This window comes from Sander lucioperca, chromosome 17 (assembly GCF_008315115.2).
Source record: "Sander lucioperca isolate FBNREF2018 chromosome 17, SLUC_FBN_1.2, whole genome shotgun sequence".
In the NCBI taxonomy this organism is placed as follows: Eukaryota; Metazoa; Chordata; class Actinopteri; order Perciformes; family Percidae; genus Sander; species Sander lucioperca.
The window spans coordinates 19,259,614-19,277,355 of NC_050189.1; the positions used below are offsets into that span (position 1 = coordinate 19,259,614).

The window sequence follows — 17,742 nt, forward strand, 5'->3', positions numbered from 1 at the left end:
TATAAATCACAATTTGTGTTGATACAAGTACCAATGTTCGTGTAGAAACATTTTAATCACATACAAATTTTCATGATAAAGCTCTGATAACCTCCGCCATCTTCGTCAGATTTTTTTGTAACTCCCGCCTCCAAACACAAACACGCAAACCCGATTGGTTCTCGAGTGGACCTCATTTGAATAAAGTTGAACTTTCGTCAACTTTGTTTCGCTTGCCTCGGCGTTTCGCTCTCATTTCGCCCAATCAGGGTGAATTTCGTCTCCTTTCAATCTCAATAAGAGCAAGTGTGGAAACCTACCGTTAAGCCTTAAACACTCATGATATTTGTAAAATTGTTAATTGCATGAAATGCTAAATTATTTAGAATATTTTTTGTTATATTTTTTGTTTTTTTACTCTTTCATATTTTATGTACCTCCTAACCCCTGGTATATACTGTATGTATTTGGAATTTGTCATTGTACTTGATTTGCAAGAAAGATAAACAAGAAAGAAAGAAAGAAAGAAAGCACCGCACAAGTGCCTGGTGAGGTTATATTAATTCAGCCAATCACAACACTGCACAGACCAATACATGTCACACCCTCCCTCCCTGGCTTTCATCCTCCTGCTCGCCTCCTCCTTCCTACAGTCTATAGCCGCTTTCTGACCAACTAGTTACAGGAACGTAGTTAGAGGAAAAGTCCACTTCTAAACAGATCTACTAACTACTCTCCCCCAAAACTGTTTTTCCCATTTGCATTCTCACTGGCCAAGTGGCCATAGGGACTATAGGAGGGGTAAGGGAGTGATGCAAGCATGGCAACGGTCTTTATAGCGTTAAAATCAGAAAACAAATAGACCAAAAAAAGTATGAACTAAATACTAAATCTAATGTATATAGCATATTTGTCATAATTTAAACAAGTCTCCCGAAGAGAAATGGGTATCTCTCTCTCTCCCGCGCCTCTGCCTGCTGCGCTGCGGACGTGTGTGTGTGTGTGTGTGTGTGTGTGTGTGTGTGTGACCGTCGGGCAGCGAGGTTGTCAAGCCCGCAGGGCACGCTTGTGGAGTTTAACTCCAAAAAGACAGTTAACCACAGGTTCCCGTTAATCTTATGATGGACATGATATTTAAACAAACTGTGTTACTGTGTTAGACAATACAATTAAATGTGCACTATTCATACTTTATTACAAATACATACACGCCTACATTTGAGAAATATTTTTAGTCAAACATTTACTTACAAAAAACTGAACTTGACTGTAAATAAAACAGATGATCATAATGATAATACTTTATATTGTTTTAAACACATTCACATTCCTTGCAACATGATGACATCATTGTATATTCAATAACCTTTAAAGTCTATGAATCTTGTCATAATAACAGCTGATATTTACCTGTTGCTGCTTCAGACAGAAGGAACAACAGGAGCAGAAATGGAGCCATGAGAGCTGACAGAGAGGTGATCTGCTGTCGTCTTTGTCTCACGACACTGTTCTCTCTGACAGTATAATATAGTAATATATTTAGATCATTTCCTCGACGCTAGGACTAGGGAGCAGTTGGTGGCTGTGATCTACTATTGTGTTTTTCTCCGACAAGCCTTGAAGTGTCGAGGATTTCCCCAACGCTGCACTAGGGAGAGGTTGGTAGGCAGTCTGGTTTGCATTTGCCGGAGAGGGTGGGACTAACAGCTCTGGTTACCGGAGGACAGATGAATCTGAAAGAGAATCGAAAGCTAAAGTACTTTAGGACTGACTTGGCTGAAGACTGACTCTGAAGTGTGGAATACATTTTGCAAGAGCAGAAACTGAAGGTTAACTCATTAACATAAGATGGTTATTAGAAATAACTTCTGTAATACACAATATGAAATTCAGGCTACTAAAAAATATACGCATTAATACTTGTTATTTACCTCATTGGTATAAACGGGGTTGATAAATAGAAAGACCTATCACTGTAACACAATACAGTTAAACAGCCACACATACTATATCCTCCAAAAGCTCGATGGTGTTTTAAGCCCCCAACATCGACTTCCAGGCAGCACTGCGACCGTAGACTTCAAGGCACCTAACTCTAACCTTAACCCTCACAACAACAAACTGAACATTAAAGCTGCAAGCAGCGATGGCCGTCCCTCGCGCCTGTGCGCGCGTCGGGGTTACTGGCAGACCGTGCAATTGCGCATCACTGAGACACCGCAAATCGTCACCAATGAAAAGGGAACTCCCTGCTAAGTTCAATGATACCTCACACAAGACTCTACGTCATATGGTTCATTAGCTGTGAAAGGGGGCGTGGCCTAAGCATAGGGTTCAGGGCAAACCTTTACCAATAAAAGTCTCTGCTGAGTTCAATGATACCTCACACAAGGGTCAACCTTAAACGGTTCAAATAGTATGAAAGGGGGCGTGGCCTGAGTAAGTGGGCGTGGTTAAAGTATAGCGGGCGGCTCAGTATCACATGTAGACCACACATTATAAGTTTCATTTAAATCGGATGATGTTTGTCATATAAGGCGCATTTCCTGTTGCCAGCGGGGGGCGCTATGACCAAAAGTCAATATTGGCCTGTATATGTCCTCAGGCCTGGACTGTTGTTGATTGTGTGAAATTTCAAGCAGATATGACAATGTACACTGTAGTTACAGCCACTTTCTCGTTCATCGCTAAACACTCAAAATGGCCGCCACGCCACGCCCACACCGTTTGACGAAAAGTTTTTCTTTTAATAAATTTTCATCTTTAAGGTGTTGGGATGGTACAGACCAAGTTTGAAGTACATCGGATGAAATCTCTAGGAGGAGTTTGTTAAAGTATAGCACCTTGACTTTTAGGCCTACTTCCTGTTGCCACTAGGGGGCGCTATGACTTTAAGTAAATATCGGCCTTTATTTGTCTTCAAAATAGCCATTTTTAAAACACTAAGAAGGCTCGACACAACATGAGACTTTGCTCCAAGTATCACCAGGGGCTCTACACCTTAATAAAAGCATTGACAACATTGTTTGTGTACCCAGAGTTTACTAAAAAGAGAGATTTTGAACAACTCACCGTAGCTGTTGTTGTTTCCGGCTGCTGCCACCTCTGCAGTCAAAACGAGGCTATATCAAAACAAGTAGCCACAGATTTAGTATATCCGTTGGTCACCGGTGTAGTTAAGGTGTAGAGCTCCTGGTGATACTTCAGGCAAAATATCATGTTGTGTCGAGCCTTCTTAGTGTTTTAAAAATAACTATTTTGAGGCTAGCATCAAAGTGGCCCTAGCACTCCCATTCAAAAGGCCATTTGACCTAAAAACGAAAATACGAGAGTTACGCTTTAATTATAAATCACTTGAATTTCCAAGCTTTTTGGTCTAAACGTCATACCCAAATTAAAAGTGGTTCAGTTCCCATATACGTTGACACTCTGGGGTGTGCATGACATCATTGGAAAGGTAACACTCAACTTTTGTCTACTTTTGTTACGTGTCAGGGTGATTCTAGGCCTTACTGACACAGAGTTACAGAGGCTAGAATCGAGGTTTTTTATTTCCGTCTAAGTCATACATCTGTAAAATGATTAAAGTACACTGCTGTAAACACATCTCGTGAGATACAGACATGCATAAGGCCATAGCCACATGTCTCAACTTACTACAGAAAAAATACAGAAGCCAAATGACTCAAAAATTGATTTTATATGAATTTTTCTACAGATAGGTCTGTGCATTTTTCTGATTTCCATATGAAAAGTACAAAGCAAAAAAAACAAACTACAAAATACAACACTTATCAAATACACAAACACACCCACATCAATCACACACATACTTGAGATAACTATTTACATAAAAATATAGAAATAAGTAATTATTAATTGCTCAGGGAGTGCTCTGCATGAAAACAGTCACTGTTTGTGCTGAAACAAGGAGCCAGCCATCACAGGGTTAAAATTTCAATGCCTTTCAATATGTCTATGGAATCCTCAGCTCATTGGCTAAAAGGGTAGGCGGGTCTTGTACCATGGAATTGTAACTGGCTCAAGCAACTGTCGATCGAATGCCGAGCCATGATTGGGCTTCCAACGTCCAAACTCCGGCTCCCATAGACGGGAGGTCAAGAGACAAGAGAGGACTTGTTGGATTCCTAGGCTTCAGAGAATAAGATGGATGCCGTCATTGGCAATTAGCCGTGAAGTAGTGTTTGTATTTTTATTTTTATTGTGATTCGATCTCGTATCTCGTAGATTGTGAGGCAAACAGCTAGATTTGGATAAAATGGCTTGGATATTCCATTTCCTTGGACTCTTGGGGATGTAGGAAAAAAACGTTTTTGTTACGTTGTTGCTAAAGACAGAAGAAAAAAGGTATGAATGCACACTCGACTCTCGACACCAGCTGCGCAGTCTACGGTTGTATTTCTTTATTTTCTTTAACTTTATAACAGTTGTGTAACTGCTATAAATCATCTTATGCTTTGTGTGTGGGCTTAATTGAATCATGAGAGGCTAAGCTTTCAAATGGTGTGTCGCATGGCTGTATATTTTGAAGATGTAATGCTTTAAAGTTATAAAAACGTTTATGAGTGGAGGTTACAGCGACGTCAAAGCAATGCCACAGACACAAAATGTGCCGTTAACGGGACAGTGATTCCCGAGACTTCGGTAAAGTTGGACAGAAATTGGCAGATTCGCAAGATTCGCGGGTTTGCGGTTCAATAGATCTTAAAAGAAATGTGTTACGTACACAATAGGCAGCTCTATCTAACCGTAGTAAGGTAGACAACAAGCTACAACCCGGTTTTTATCCAAAAGAACCGTCTACATATGTGGATAAATACAATGCATCCCTGTGAGCGTTCTGCTTTCAGCTGAGCGTCTAGGGACCGTCTACAAAGTGCAAAACCGAAAGTGGATACAAAAATATAAAATGCAATGGCTTCACTGTTATTGAGCCTAGTGCTTCCAAATTTACTTCACATTTCTAGGGTCTCCCTCTGAACATACTACACCCACTAATTGTTGAAAATCTGGCTCAGCCTATTTTTTATGAATTTTTATTGTGAAAAAAATTCAATACCATCAATGTTATTGAGTCTAGCTCTTCCAAAATCACTCCACACATCTAGGGCCTCCCTATCAACATACTACAGCCGCTAATTATTGAAAATCTGGCTCAGCCTATTTATAATATATTTTTATTGGGAAAAAACTCAATACCGTCAATGCTATTGAGTCTAGGTCTTCCTAAATCACTCCACACATCTATAGCCTCCCTCTGAACATACTACACCTGCTATTTTTTTAAAAAGCTGGCTCAGCCTATTTCTTAGGAATTTTTATTGGGATGAAAATTCAATCAGAATCAGAAAGGGTTTTGTTGCCAAGTACGTTTTTTTAACACATACAAGAAATTTGCTTTGGTGTTGTTGGTGCACGTCACACATTCTCTAGATGGAATATTAAACAATATAAGTATAAGTATATGTACACAGTATGTATTAAATTAAATTAAAAATAAAGATATAAATATAAAGAAAAATATCTAAAGAAATAAAAAAATAAATAAAGAGCAAACAGCATTACAGCAGAGAGAGAACAGTGGCATGAAGAGTCAAGGGTGGAGAGTCAGGGTGGTTTCCGGGCCTTGTTTAGAAGGCTAGTGGCGGAGGGGTTGGTCCTGATGGACCTCAGCCTCCTGCCAGAGGGGAGTGGCTCAAAGAGCTTGTGTCCGGGGTGTGGGAGGGGTCAGCCACAATCTTTCCAGCACGCTTCAGAGTCCTGGTGGCGTATAGGTCCTGGTGCGGCGGCAGATTGCAGCCAATCACCTTCTCAGCTGACCGAATGACACGCTGCAGTCTGCCCTTGTCCTTGGCAGTGGCAGCAGCGTACCAGATGGTGATGGAGGATGTGAGGATGGACTCAATGATGGCTGTGTAGAAGTGCATCATCATTGTCTTTGGCAGGTTGAATTTCTTCAGCTGCCGCAGGAAGTACATCCTCTGTTGTGCTTTCTTGACGAGGGAGCTGATGTTCAGCTCCCACTTAAGGTCTTGGGAGATGGTAGTTCCCAGGAAGCGGAAAGACTCCACAGTGTCAATTGTGGAGCCACAGAGGGTGATGGGGGCAGGTGGGGCTGGGTTCTTCCTGAAGTCCACAACCATCTCCACTGTCTTTAGAGCGTTGAGCTCTAGGTTGTTTTGCTTGCACCAGGTCACCAGGTGGTCAGCCTCCCACCTGTAGGCGGACTCGTCTCCATAAGAGATGAGTCCGATGAGGGAGGCGTCGTCCGCAAACTTCAGAAGCTTGACGGACTGGTGACTGGAGGTGCAGCTGTTGGTGTACAGGGAGAAGAGCAGAGGAGAAAGAACGCAGCCCTGAGGCGATCCGGTGCTGATGGTCTGTGAGTCGGAGACGTGTTTCCCCAGCTTCACATGCTGCTTCCTGTCAGACAGGAAGTAAGTGATCCACCTGCAGGTGGAGTCAGGCACACCAAGCTGGGAGAGCTTCTCCTGAAGCAGAGCCGGGATGATGGTATTGAAGGCAGAGCTGAAGTCCGCAAACAGGATCCTGGCGTAGGTTCCTGCGGAGTCCAGGTGCCGGAGGATGTAGTGGAGGGCCAGGTTGACTGCATCATCTACAGACCTATTGGCTCTGTAGGCAAACTGCAGGGGGTCCAGGAGGGGGTCGGTGATGGCTTTGAGGTGTGAAAGCACAGGGCGCTCAAAAGACTTCATAACCACAGAGGTCAGGGCAACGGGTCTGAAGTCATTAAGTCCCGTGGTCCTTGGCTTCTTGGGGACAGGGACTGTACTTCGACTCTTTAAATCTGTCTTTGTCCCCATTCCTGAACGAGTCTTCCTTAGCCAGCCTTAACCTTCTGAGTTTGGCTGTGAACCAGGGTTTATCATTGTTGTAACTCACCCTGGTGCTTGATGGAACACAGCAGTCCTCACAGAAGCTGATGTATGACATCACAGCCTCTGTGTACTTATGGTGCATTCCATTATTTATCCGAGTAGGAGTTCTGACTAGGAAGGGATCAGGTGGACCATGACGTGGTCAGAGTGTCCCAGTGCAGCACGAGGGACGGCGTGATAAGCATCCCTGACTGTGGTGTAACAGTGATCCAGAATGTTCTCCTCTCTGGTCGGGCATTTAATATGCTGTCTATATTTAGGGAGTTCATGAGTGAGGTTCCCTTTATTAAAGTCACCAAGGACAATAACTAGGGAGTCTCACTCACTCACCCCGTGAATAAAAAGGCTTACAGTTTATGATGAAATACTCCAGGTCAGGAGAACAATGCTGCTGGATCACTGTCACGTCGTTGCACCAACCGCTGTTGATGTAGAAACAGATTCCTCCACCTTTAGTTTTGCCGGAGAGGTCCGTGTCTCTGTCCGCTCTGAAAAGCTGGAAGCCTGCCAGCTGCAGCACAGAGTCCGGTATTATTCCACAGAGCTACGTCTCCGTTAAGCACAAAACAGCAGATGAAGAAAAGCCCCTGTTTCTCACCAACAGCAGTTGTAATTCCTCCAGTTTGTTGGGCAGAGAGCGCACGTTAGAGAGGAATATTCCCGGTAATGGTGTGCGTAATCCTCGCTGGCGGAGACACACAAGCGCACCGGTCCGTTTCCCTCTCCTCCGGCGTTTCGCTGCGTGAGCAAAGGTGAGTGCACCTTTGACCAGAATGTCCAAAATTTCCAGTGAAGGGAGAAGAAAAGTGGGAAATAAGTCTGATGGTGTTGTTCCCCTGAAGTTCACGAGCTCTTCACTGGTGAATGCGATACGGGTACTATCGCAAGAAACAAAGTTAAAACACAAAACAAAACAAAACAGAGCGCTCCAACACACCGTGTCGCCATTCTGCGGCGCCATCTTGGATGTACCATCATTGTTATTGAGCCTAGTGCTTCCAAATTTACTCCACCCATCTAGGGCCTCCCTCTGAACATACTACACCTGTTAATTTTTGAAAATCTGGCTCAGCCTATTTTTGAGGATTTTTTATTGGGATGAAAATTCAATACCGTCAATGTCATTGAGCCTAGTGCTTCCAAAATCAGTCCACACATCTAGGGTCTCCCTATCAACATACTACACCCGCTAATTTTTGAATAGCTGGCCCAGCCTATTTATAATATATTTTTATTGGAAAAAAATTCACTGTTATTGATCCTAGTGCTTCCCAAATCACTAAACAAATACAAAGCCCCCTGTTGGTTGTACTACAGCACTTACTTTTTAAAAATAGGCATATATGCATAATTTTGGGGAAGATTTTGGCGAAAAACCTTTTAATATACAGTATGTGTGGATTCAGTGTGGAACTTGCACAAGGTTTTTTCACACGCAGTGCCTTGGAGTGACAGCAGCACAAATACCAAACAAAAAAATTACCCCTTGGGATTGTGTGTTGTGTAACAGCCCTAGCTATAGAGGCTGTAGGTGAGTTTGGGGTTTTGGTCTGGATAACTAAAGGATCCAAAATGTCAACTACTGCCACGATGGTAATTGTACACCGAGAATGTATTCCCGAGAGGGGGACATTCTAAAATGCTTAACGTGAAAAAGCTTAACGTGGTTTAATGTACCTAAACAATGATCAATCATCACCAAATCTCTCATGGCCATATCTTGTAATGAACACTTAAGCCTGTCAAAGAACTAAACCGAAATCCAACGATTATAGAAGTTATTTCACGTTAACGTTTTCTGCTTCATTAGAGCCTATTGTAAGGAAAAAGCTTAACATGGTTTAATGTACCTAAACAACGATCAATTATCACCACATTTCTCTCCCATATTGCTCCTCATGACCACTGAAAACTGTCAAAAAATCTAACCAAAAGTCCTATTATTATGGACGTTAGCTGACATTAAGCATTTCTGCTGCAGGGCTGCGGAGCGGCTGGGGGTTGACTCTCCACGGTTCTCATATGCTTTAGTCCTAATGTGAAAAAGCTTAACGTGGTTTAATGTACCTAAACAACGATCAATTATCACCAAAACTTTCTCTCATATTGCTCCTCATAACCACTGAAAACTGTCAAAAAATCTAACCCAACGTCCTATTATTATGGACGTTAGCTGACATTAAGCATTTGTGCTCCATTAAGGGGGAAAAAGCTTAATGTGAAAAAGCTTAACGTGGTTTAATGTACCTAAACAACGATCAATAAAAACAAAAACTTGTTTGAAAATTTGACAATGACTTCAATGCTTTATTCTATGCAGCTACACCAAATGAATGAACTGGACAAGTGAAGTTTGTGCTGGTAGAAATATTGTGTGGGCAACATAGCAGACATGAAACTGCAGTCAAATTGGATCAAAATTGACATTAACACAGATATGGAGGTCCATGTATACGTTTGTCCTTCATTCAAATTGACAACAGTCAAGATGATGGAACACCAAGCGATGCTATTTAATTACTAATCATGGTCTTAGAAAAATTAGTCCACATCTGTGCTCTTTCTTCAAATCACCCCATGGCACTGTTATTTAGGGCTGTAATCTCCCAGTCAACTAGTCGATTTATTGGTCGATACATTCTGGCTCGACCAAAATTCTGATTGGTCGATTTTTTTGCCGTGTTAATTTCTTTCTTTTTTCTTTTTATTTTTTTTAATTTTTATTATTATTATTATTATTTTTTGCCGTGTTAATTTCATCAGGTGGAAAGCACTAATTGCTAATGGGGGTGTTTTCAGAGCACCCCTGTTTCACAGGTAACAGTCTGTCTTCAGAACACCCCCCTTGTTTTCACTTTTTGGATCAGCCCAACCCACTGGAGACAGAATGAAGAAAGTACTAGAAGGCCTTGGTCTGGTGATTTGCTGAATATTTATTTAATCGTGAGCGTTTAATTTATAGTCAGTCCTCCTCTACCATGTCAAAGACATCGGCAGTGTGGCAGCATTTTACAAAAATAGATAATGGAAAAAAAGTTGAATGCAAAGTTTGCAAGCAACAGTTTGCATATCACAGCTCAACTACAAATATGGCATATCACCTAAAAACAGTAAGCTAACTTGTTTGCGTTAGGTTGCCCCGTCTGTTTTGAGTAGGCTATATGAACATATCAGAATTGGCATATTCTAATGTTTTAGTCTAATAATCGTTTAACTGCAGGCGCGCCCGCCCGCAACTATGGTAGCATCCCCCAGGGTTAGCCGCGAAGCTGAGCTCCTATGTTCAGCCTCGCTCTGTGCAAGGACATGCACAGAGCTGCTGAAATGATAGTGTCTGTCAGTTATTATAACATATAACAAAAACAATTGTCTTATTGTATAGTATTATGATGCATATTCTTCAACAGTTCTTGTGCTGATATCACTAGATGACATAGTACTATTTTTGGAAATCATAGGCTATGATATTGCGCAGGTGCACGTGATGCAACGCTGTCAGAGTTGACAGACAGACAGACTCGAGTGTGTCATTTCAGTGTAAAATAATTAGGTTAAACTATTTAATATACTGCAAATAGCCTACTAGTTTTTATGTTTATTTATAATTCATTTAGGCGTACAAGGCAACCAAGTACTGCGCAGCTAATTAATCTAACGCTTAATTTCAGGACTTCAGTCGACCAAGATTTTCTTTGGTTGATTACAGCCCTACTGTTATTACAGTGAGTTTGTGCTGTGGACATTCTGAATAAACGACCGACTGTTCCAAGACTTAGACCTATAGGCTTTCATTAGGGCCTGCTTGTAAGACTAAAACATGCTATCATTCATTATTACAGACGACATTAATAGCAGCTGTAAGCGGTGTTGTGACTAGTTGGCTTTAATTGACTGATATTAGAAAGGGAGTTCAATCAGATTCTTCACCATATTGAAGGATTTTTGTGATTGACAATTACCAACAATTTGATCGAAATTGTAGGCTATTGAAATTGTATGTCATTGTATGTTTGTATGTTATTTCTAAACTTAGGCTTTGTTTGGCCTAGCCTCTGTAAGACAAACCTAGATTGATTGATTGATTGATTGATTGATTGATTGATTGATTAACTATTTACACCATTTACAAAACCATTGGCTTGCTAGCACTGCCAGGTGCAAGTGCCCTACCCAGTCGCCAGACGATACCCTGGGCTTACAAACCCTGCAAGACGCAAAGTTGTAGTGGAAGGATGGACGTCACTCAAACTTGCCCGCCAGACGCAAAACTGGTTGAGTTGTATCCAAAAAATAATCCTGGCCCCTCCGGCTTTAGGGAATAAGGGAAACTAAAAGACCATGGGAGTTGAGGTCTAGTTGCACCTAGTAAAAAAAGTAAACAATTGAAACTATTAACTATTCTTTTTTTAATTATTGTAACAGTCTCTTGCTTTATCCCTCAGACTTCAGTCAACAAACAAGAAAAGGTGATGAATGCCTGGAAGACAATGAATGCCTGGAAGACCCTCACAGTATGCTTGTTAGATGAAAATGCCCAGGTTCAGTTCAGCTCGAGCACATAACACATTTGTGGTAATCAGTGCAAGCAATGACTACACGATCTTCTGTCATGCACTTCATGTGAAACCACCGCCTACAAATTACACACAAAATGTACTCATCCCTGTATTCTGGATCACCCTTACATCTGGATGAGTAGCACAGGGTCCAGTTCTTGGTGTTACCATGATCCATCTGTAGCCTTTTCCAAGTGGACTTGTAGTCTCTCTCCCTCACTAGTACAGCCTTCGTCTCTGCATCATATGACTGCACCTTTCTCCTGTGACATAGGATTTTTTTTTTAGGAGAGGCCTGACCATCTGTGTTTCCCTGGCTTGTACTCTTCAACAAGAGACTGGATCCACAGTCTGGCTTTGTGGCTGTCCACTGGCCCTAATTGATAGTTCCTGATGACTGCACAGGCATAGAGAATAGTAAAAACACCACAGTCATATCCATTGCCTTGTTGTGGGACATTCATGACATCTGTAACAGTCCAATTAGATACCTGAAAATCTTCTTCAGCAGCCGTGAAAATACAGGCCACAACTTTGAGAAGTGTTGAACAGGCAGTGTTTGTAGTTGCAGAGCTGTGGATGGAATTGTAGATGGAAATGTCCCGATCCCTAAAATCTGCTGAAGCTAGAAACCAGTATAAGCCTGACCTTTCACATCTGTGTTGAAGGGCATCAATATCGTGTCAAAATTGAGAGCCTTTTGTGCTGCACAGAACTGCAAAATTGGGCCAAAATTCGAAACTGCAGCCATCTGGAAAATGTAGGTTGGCACACATAAAACGGAGTCCACCTTTTTTCGCTTGACCATTGTAGCCTGCAATGGCCTGCTCAATAGTCTCCCCTTCAAGCCAGATCTTTGGAGCAAGACACTGGCTTCTGCGAGATACTGATGACCAGTTAGGCTCAGGTGTTTTGTATATGTAGCCAGGGAGCAAATGTATTGGTCTCAGTATTTGCTGGTACAGTGTCTGTCTGAGGGAAACTTGCTATATCAGGATGCTCAGTATCATAGCTGCTGCTGGCTAGCTGTTCATTTGATGAGCCTGTATTGCAATGATCAATGTCATTCCCTTTTTGGGACTTGACAGGCGACAAAGAGTCATCCATTTGTGAAAGGAGTGAATCTGGGGCCGGATTGACTGAGTAATCATAGTCCTTTGTTCTAGGTTTTTTCCTGCCAGATTTGCTCTCACGCCCTCTACCGCTTTTCCGCATCAAAGAAAGGCTATATGTTTGTTTTGTGGGTAAATGCAGCCCAGAAGCCATTTCCACAGCAAGGATGTGGAAACATTTCCCTGAACTTGGACAGGAGCATGTTGTGCTGCTGGAGGTGTTTTGAACAACATGGACAGACTCATTTGTTGGACTTTTAACTATGAACACCCCTGAAGATGAATTCCGACTCACCAGGCCCATCTCAACCACAGTTCTTGCTAAGGAGGTCTGTGACATCAATGGTTTTGATGCAGGTTTTGATGCAGGTTTCTCAACACTACATTGCTCATCTTTGACACTGTACTTGACTCGTTCCACTGTTCTCTCTAAAGGAAAGAATGAGGACATCTTAACATCCCTCAGAGCAACAGGGACACCCCGCTTTAGAGTGTAGTTCCCCAACCCACATCTGGCTCTTTGAAATTCATAGAGGAAGTATGACTGCATGTAGTACAAAGACAAAACCATTGCATCAACAGGAAGTTCCTTCCACTCATTTTGAGATTTGATCATTTTGTTTATGCCGTCACTGATGTTGTTTGTTGGGATTTTGGATTTGAATGCTTCAAATTGTTTCATATAGAAGGAAGCCATGTTCCCTACTAAATCTTCCTCCAAATGCTTGTTGAAGTATTTGACAAATTCCTCGGACCACCCCTTCGCTAATCTGCAACATTGTGCCTCAAATTCATCTTTGTCAGCCGAATCAATTATTTGCTCAATTTGGTCTTTGAGTACCTTTACATCATCTCTTCCTCCCCTGTGCTTTTTTACCCAGTACTCAATATCATGCAGCACACGATTCCTGCAAAAGACAAGGCTAATGTCAGGAAACTTCCTCTTTAAAGGGGTGATAGAATAGTCATAGTTGAATAACGACAGTTTGGTGGGTAAATAGGACATACATAGAACATTGACATCCCTTTCCTCTGCAAATCTCACAATTTGAAACTGCCTCTGAAAACGGGCGAATCTGAACAAAGCTAAAAGTTGACGTCAACTTCTCAACTCCTTCTCATTTGGCTCTACCTTCTATCTTTGTAACGCCCCAAAATTTACATAGGTCACTAACTGATCTGGGGTCAGTTAGTCTTCTAAATCTAGGTCGCGCAAATCTCAGACACTTTTTACATTGTTCCCCTGCTCTTGCATTACTAAATTCACTTCTGATCCTTTTTTATGCAAGAAATCGCCTATATGATCCTCAAATATAGCATTGGTGTGTGTGTGCGCGCGATTCACAGGAGGATGAATAGACTGTAACGAAACTCTGTATCTGGTGGTTTGTACAGTAAGGTTAGTTGATGAGTTTGTGTGTCAGCCGGGCAGAAATCAAGTTTGAAGCTATCGGCATAGCAGGCATGCCTGGACATGTCTGACGTTGTTTTTGGAACATTAACGGACAGTGTGAAGAAAGCTGCCGCTGAGGGGAAGTGTGTGTGTGTGTGTGTGTGTGTGTGTGTGTGTGTGTGTGTGTGTGTGTGTGTGTGTTGGAGGCGGAGACATGGGCACATAGGGGAACATGTCTGTGTGTGTGCGTGCTAAGCTCAACCAATCAGCGTGCAGCTCATCTAAATATTCACGAGCAGACCATATAAGGCAGAAAAGCTCTCGTTTCAGTCCAGTCCCATTTAACAGGGTAGCATTAGGGCCAAAAAACAGCAAAAGAGACATTTTCGGCCCAACCAATGTTACATACCCTATTAGGAGACCTTAAGGAACAGCGTGAAATACCCTATATAATCATTCTATCACCCCTTCAAGGCCCCAACAATTCCCTTCTCTCTGTCAACAGTGATGGGCACTCTTTTGAATTATTTCGCTCCCATCCCAAGTTTACGTGTAAAGCTCAGGCTGCGTTAGCTTCAGCTAAACCACAGCCGCAACTTGCACTGCCCCGTTAAAATGCAACTTCAACCCTCGGATATAACGGTAATCACGTAGCGATTTTACTGTATCTAGACATCTGTATGTGTGTTCGACCTTTTGAAATACTTAGATCAGGTGTGTTACTGTGCAGGTAATATCCGAGGAGCATCTGGCATGATTGTGAGTTCTACTGAACCAGATAGAGAGACCATTTAAAGACTCAGGAACCCTTTGCAGGTGTTTGGATCAATTAGCTGATTAGAGTGGGACACTTTGAGCCTAAAATATTGAACCTTTTCACAATATTCAAATTTTCTGAGGGTTTTCATAAACTGTAAGCCATAGTCATCAAAATTATAACAAATACAGGCTTGAAATATCTCGCTTTGCATGTAATAAGGCTATATAATTAGTTTTACCTTTTAAGTTGAATTACTGAAATAAATGAACTTTTGCACAATATTCTAATTTTTCGAGTTTCACCTGTATGCTTCTGGTTCACCTGTTAATTGTTAAAGTAAAATCGTCCCTTTGTACATTTGGTTGTGACTGAATTCTTGCTTTTGATATGAAAGTCCATAACGAAACAACACACCATTCTACTTTTGAGGGCTAAATAAATTAAATATGGCTCGTTTTCCGTTTAAACACATCATCAATATTAACAAGGTTTAAAATGACCCATTTTTCAAATTTGGATATCATTTCAAAATCAGAAATCAGTAGTAACTACATGAAAACTTCACTGTTGCATGAAATATCGTTTGTGTTTAGCCTACATCATCAGTTTCTATCTAATGTGAATCAAGAGGCTCTATCAGCTTCACTACTAGGCTGTGTTTTTTTTTTTTGTCTTCAAAAAACTTTATTATTCATGTACAGATCCATAAACACATTGAAAACATTAAATGCATACATACATACACGAAAAAGGGGCACATTAAATTTACATTAAAGAGGTTGTAAGGCATTGTAAATGTTCAGAGTCCAGATGGCTTTCTTATTTGTCAGTCCTTTTTTAAGGTTTTAAAATATAATTTCATGTCATTTTTAAATTGGTGACTAGCCTATTCGGTTTTCTTTCAGATCATTTACATTTATAGATATAACATTTTCAAATAAAATTAAAAGATTCAAAATAAAAAACATGGCATTTATCCAAATTATTTTCTTCATAGTAAAAAAATTCTACCAGGCTGTTTTGGTCCGTTCGAGCGTATGGGATGTGGACGCTGCAGTCCACATCCAAGCTTGACATCAAGCCCCGCCTTCCCGCAGACTGCAGCGAGATACACTTGCTGGGTTACGCCAGTTGAAGAGGTGCGCTCGTTTTTCTCTTGTGTGAAGATCCAGCGGGCGGGGTGCCAGATAGAGCGCACTCCTCAATGTGTTTCTGTCTCCGCCCGCCATAGTCCTTTGACGGTATATATTTGCAATGCATAGCGTGTTGGATTTATATTTAATAACGTTAAAAAAACGAACCTAAATCTTATTATTATTTAATCGTTATAAAATCGTTAGACTGTTTTTAAACTAAGCTAAACCTGTACACATATGACAGGCTATGATCTGATGTAATGATACGGAACAAACATTTTTTTTACTCTTCCCATACCGTGTCATGACTCGTGTGTGTGTGTGTGTGTGTGTGTGTGTGTGTGTGTGTGTGTGTGCGTTCATGTCTGTGTGTGTGTGTGTGTGTCCGTGCGTCTGTGAAGTATTGATGAGGGGAAAAGAGCATAAACTAATTTGACCTATACCTCAAAACATTTACTCAATCAAGTACAGGATAGGCCTACTTCTTGTGTAATCCTTTTTTAATACTCCACTACATTTATTTGGTGTCTTTAGTTACAAGAAAATACAATTACACCCAATTTTTTCAATTGCAAGATTTAAGTGACATTTACATTAATCCATCAATAATTTTGGCACTTTTACTTAACATTTTGAATGCAGGTAATTTACCAAGTATTTCTAGTCCTGTTAGTATTTTTACCACTGCAGTAAACCAATCCATGCCAAATACTATTTGGGAAACTGTGCTGGGCCTTTTTCACTGCTTTCTGATGTTTATATGCAAACCAAACAATCGAGAAAATCTGCAGATTAATCAATAATGAAAATAATTGTTGGTGCCCTAACTTCATTGTTTTTGGCTATACCAAGAACCTTTAGTACTTTAAAGAACCATATAAAAGGCTTGAAGAACCATTCTCTAAATATAGAGGTTCTTCAATTGGTGATGACTCACCAATGAAGAACCATTGAGTCCCTGAAGAACCGTTAAAGAACCATTATTTTTCTACTACACAGAATAATAATGGTTCTTTAGTGGAGCCAGCACTTTCTATGACTCTTCACTCTTTCAGATTTGTTTCTCTACTTTAAAGAAACATTTTAAGATGAGCGAAATAGAGACACACATGAGATAAATGTGTGTTTCAGTGGTTATGAGGAGCAATATGAGAGAGAATTTTGGTGATAATTGATCGTCGTTTAGGTACATTAAACCACATTAAGCTTTTTCCTTACAATAGGCTCTAATGAAGCAGAAAACGTTAACGTGAGATAACTTCTATAATCCTTGGATTTCGGTTTAGTTTTTTCGACAGGCTTAAGTGTTCATGACAAGATATGGCCATGAGAAATTTGGTGATGATTGATCGTCCTTTAGGTACATTAAACCACATTCACGTTAAGCGTTTTAGAATTTCCCCTTGAGTAGATAAGTCCAAAGACATGGAGGTTAAGTAGACTCTCAAAGGTGTGGATGCATTTATCTGTATATGTCCTGATGTCTTGATAACAGCTGTTCAAAACCGTTTATTTAGTTCCTTTTGAGGTGTGCTGTTTCAAAGGCCATGAATTTGCTTTTACCTAATATTTTCTGACATGCGAATACACAATAAAAAAACAAATTCCTGAAAACGTCAACAGTGACACGAGAAGAGGAAGGAGGAGGGCTTTACTCGATGTGTCTGGTTAGATACTAATGTGCGGATCTCATATGACCAACATTTCAAATGGAGGAGTCATCCCTGCAGCTGCTGCTGGGTAAGTTCAACTTAATGTTTCAGGGTTTGTCAGTTGAAATAACAGGAATTATTAATTGAATTAGGAATACTGCTATTGAAAAAGGCATTTGAAAGGGCAATTCACTTAAAAATTCACTTCAAATTGAGCTGGTTGGTAAAACAATG

At 40.9% G+C, this 17,742-nt stretch overlaps 2 protein-coding genes across 2 annotated transcripts in view; one reads left to right on the forward strand and one right to left on the reverse strand.

The window, feature by feature from the left end:
* Nucleotides 1-17,742, reverse strand: part of LOC116064544 (zinc finger protein 239-like) — an 893,026-nt gene that overhangs the window by 121,978 nt on the left and 753,306 nt on the right. The gene's annotated exons all lie outside the window — the stretch shown is intronic.
* The window catches only part of LOC116064519 (Fc receptor-like B), a 32,064-nt gene continuing 18,423 nt past the window's right edge, over nucleotides 4,102-17,742 (forward strand). The window contains exons 1-2 of the mRNA XM_031319757.2: nucleotides 4,102-4,347; nucleotides 17,480-17,596. Of these exons, the coding sequence (XP_031175617.1) occupies nucleotides 17,566-17,596 (31 nt within the window). The 5' untranslated portion in view covers nucleotides 4,102-4,347; nucleotides 17,480-17,565. The remainder of the gene's footprint in view (nucleotides 4,348-17,479; nucleotides 17,597-17,742) is intronic.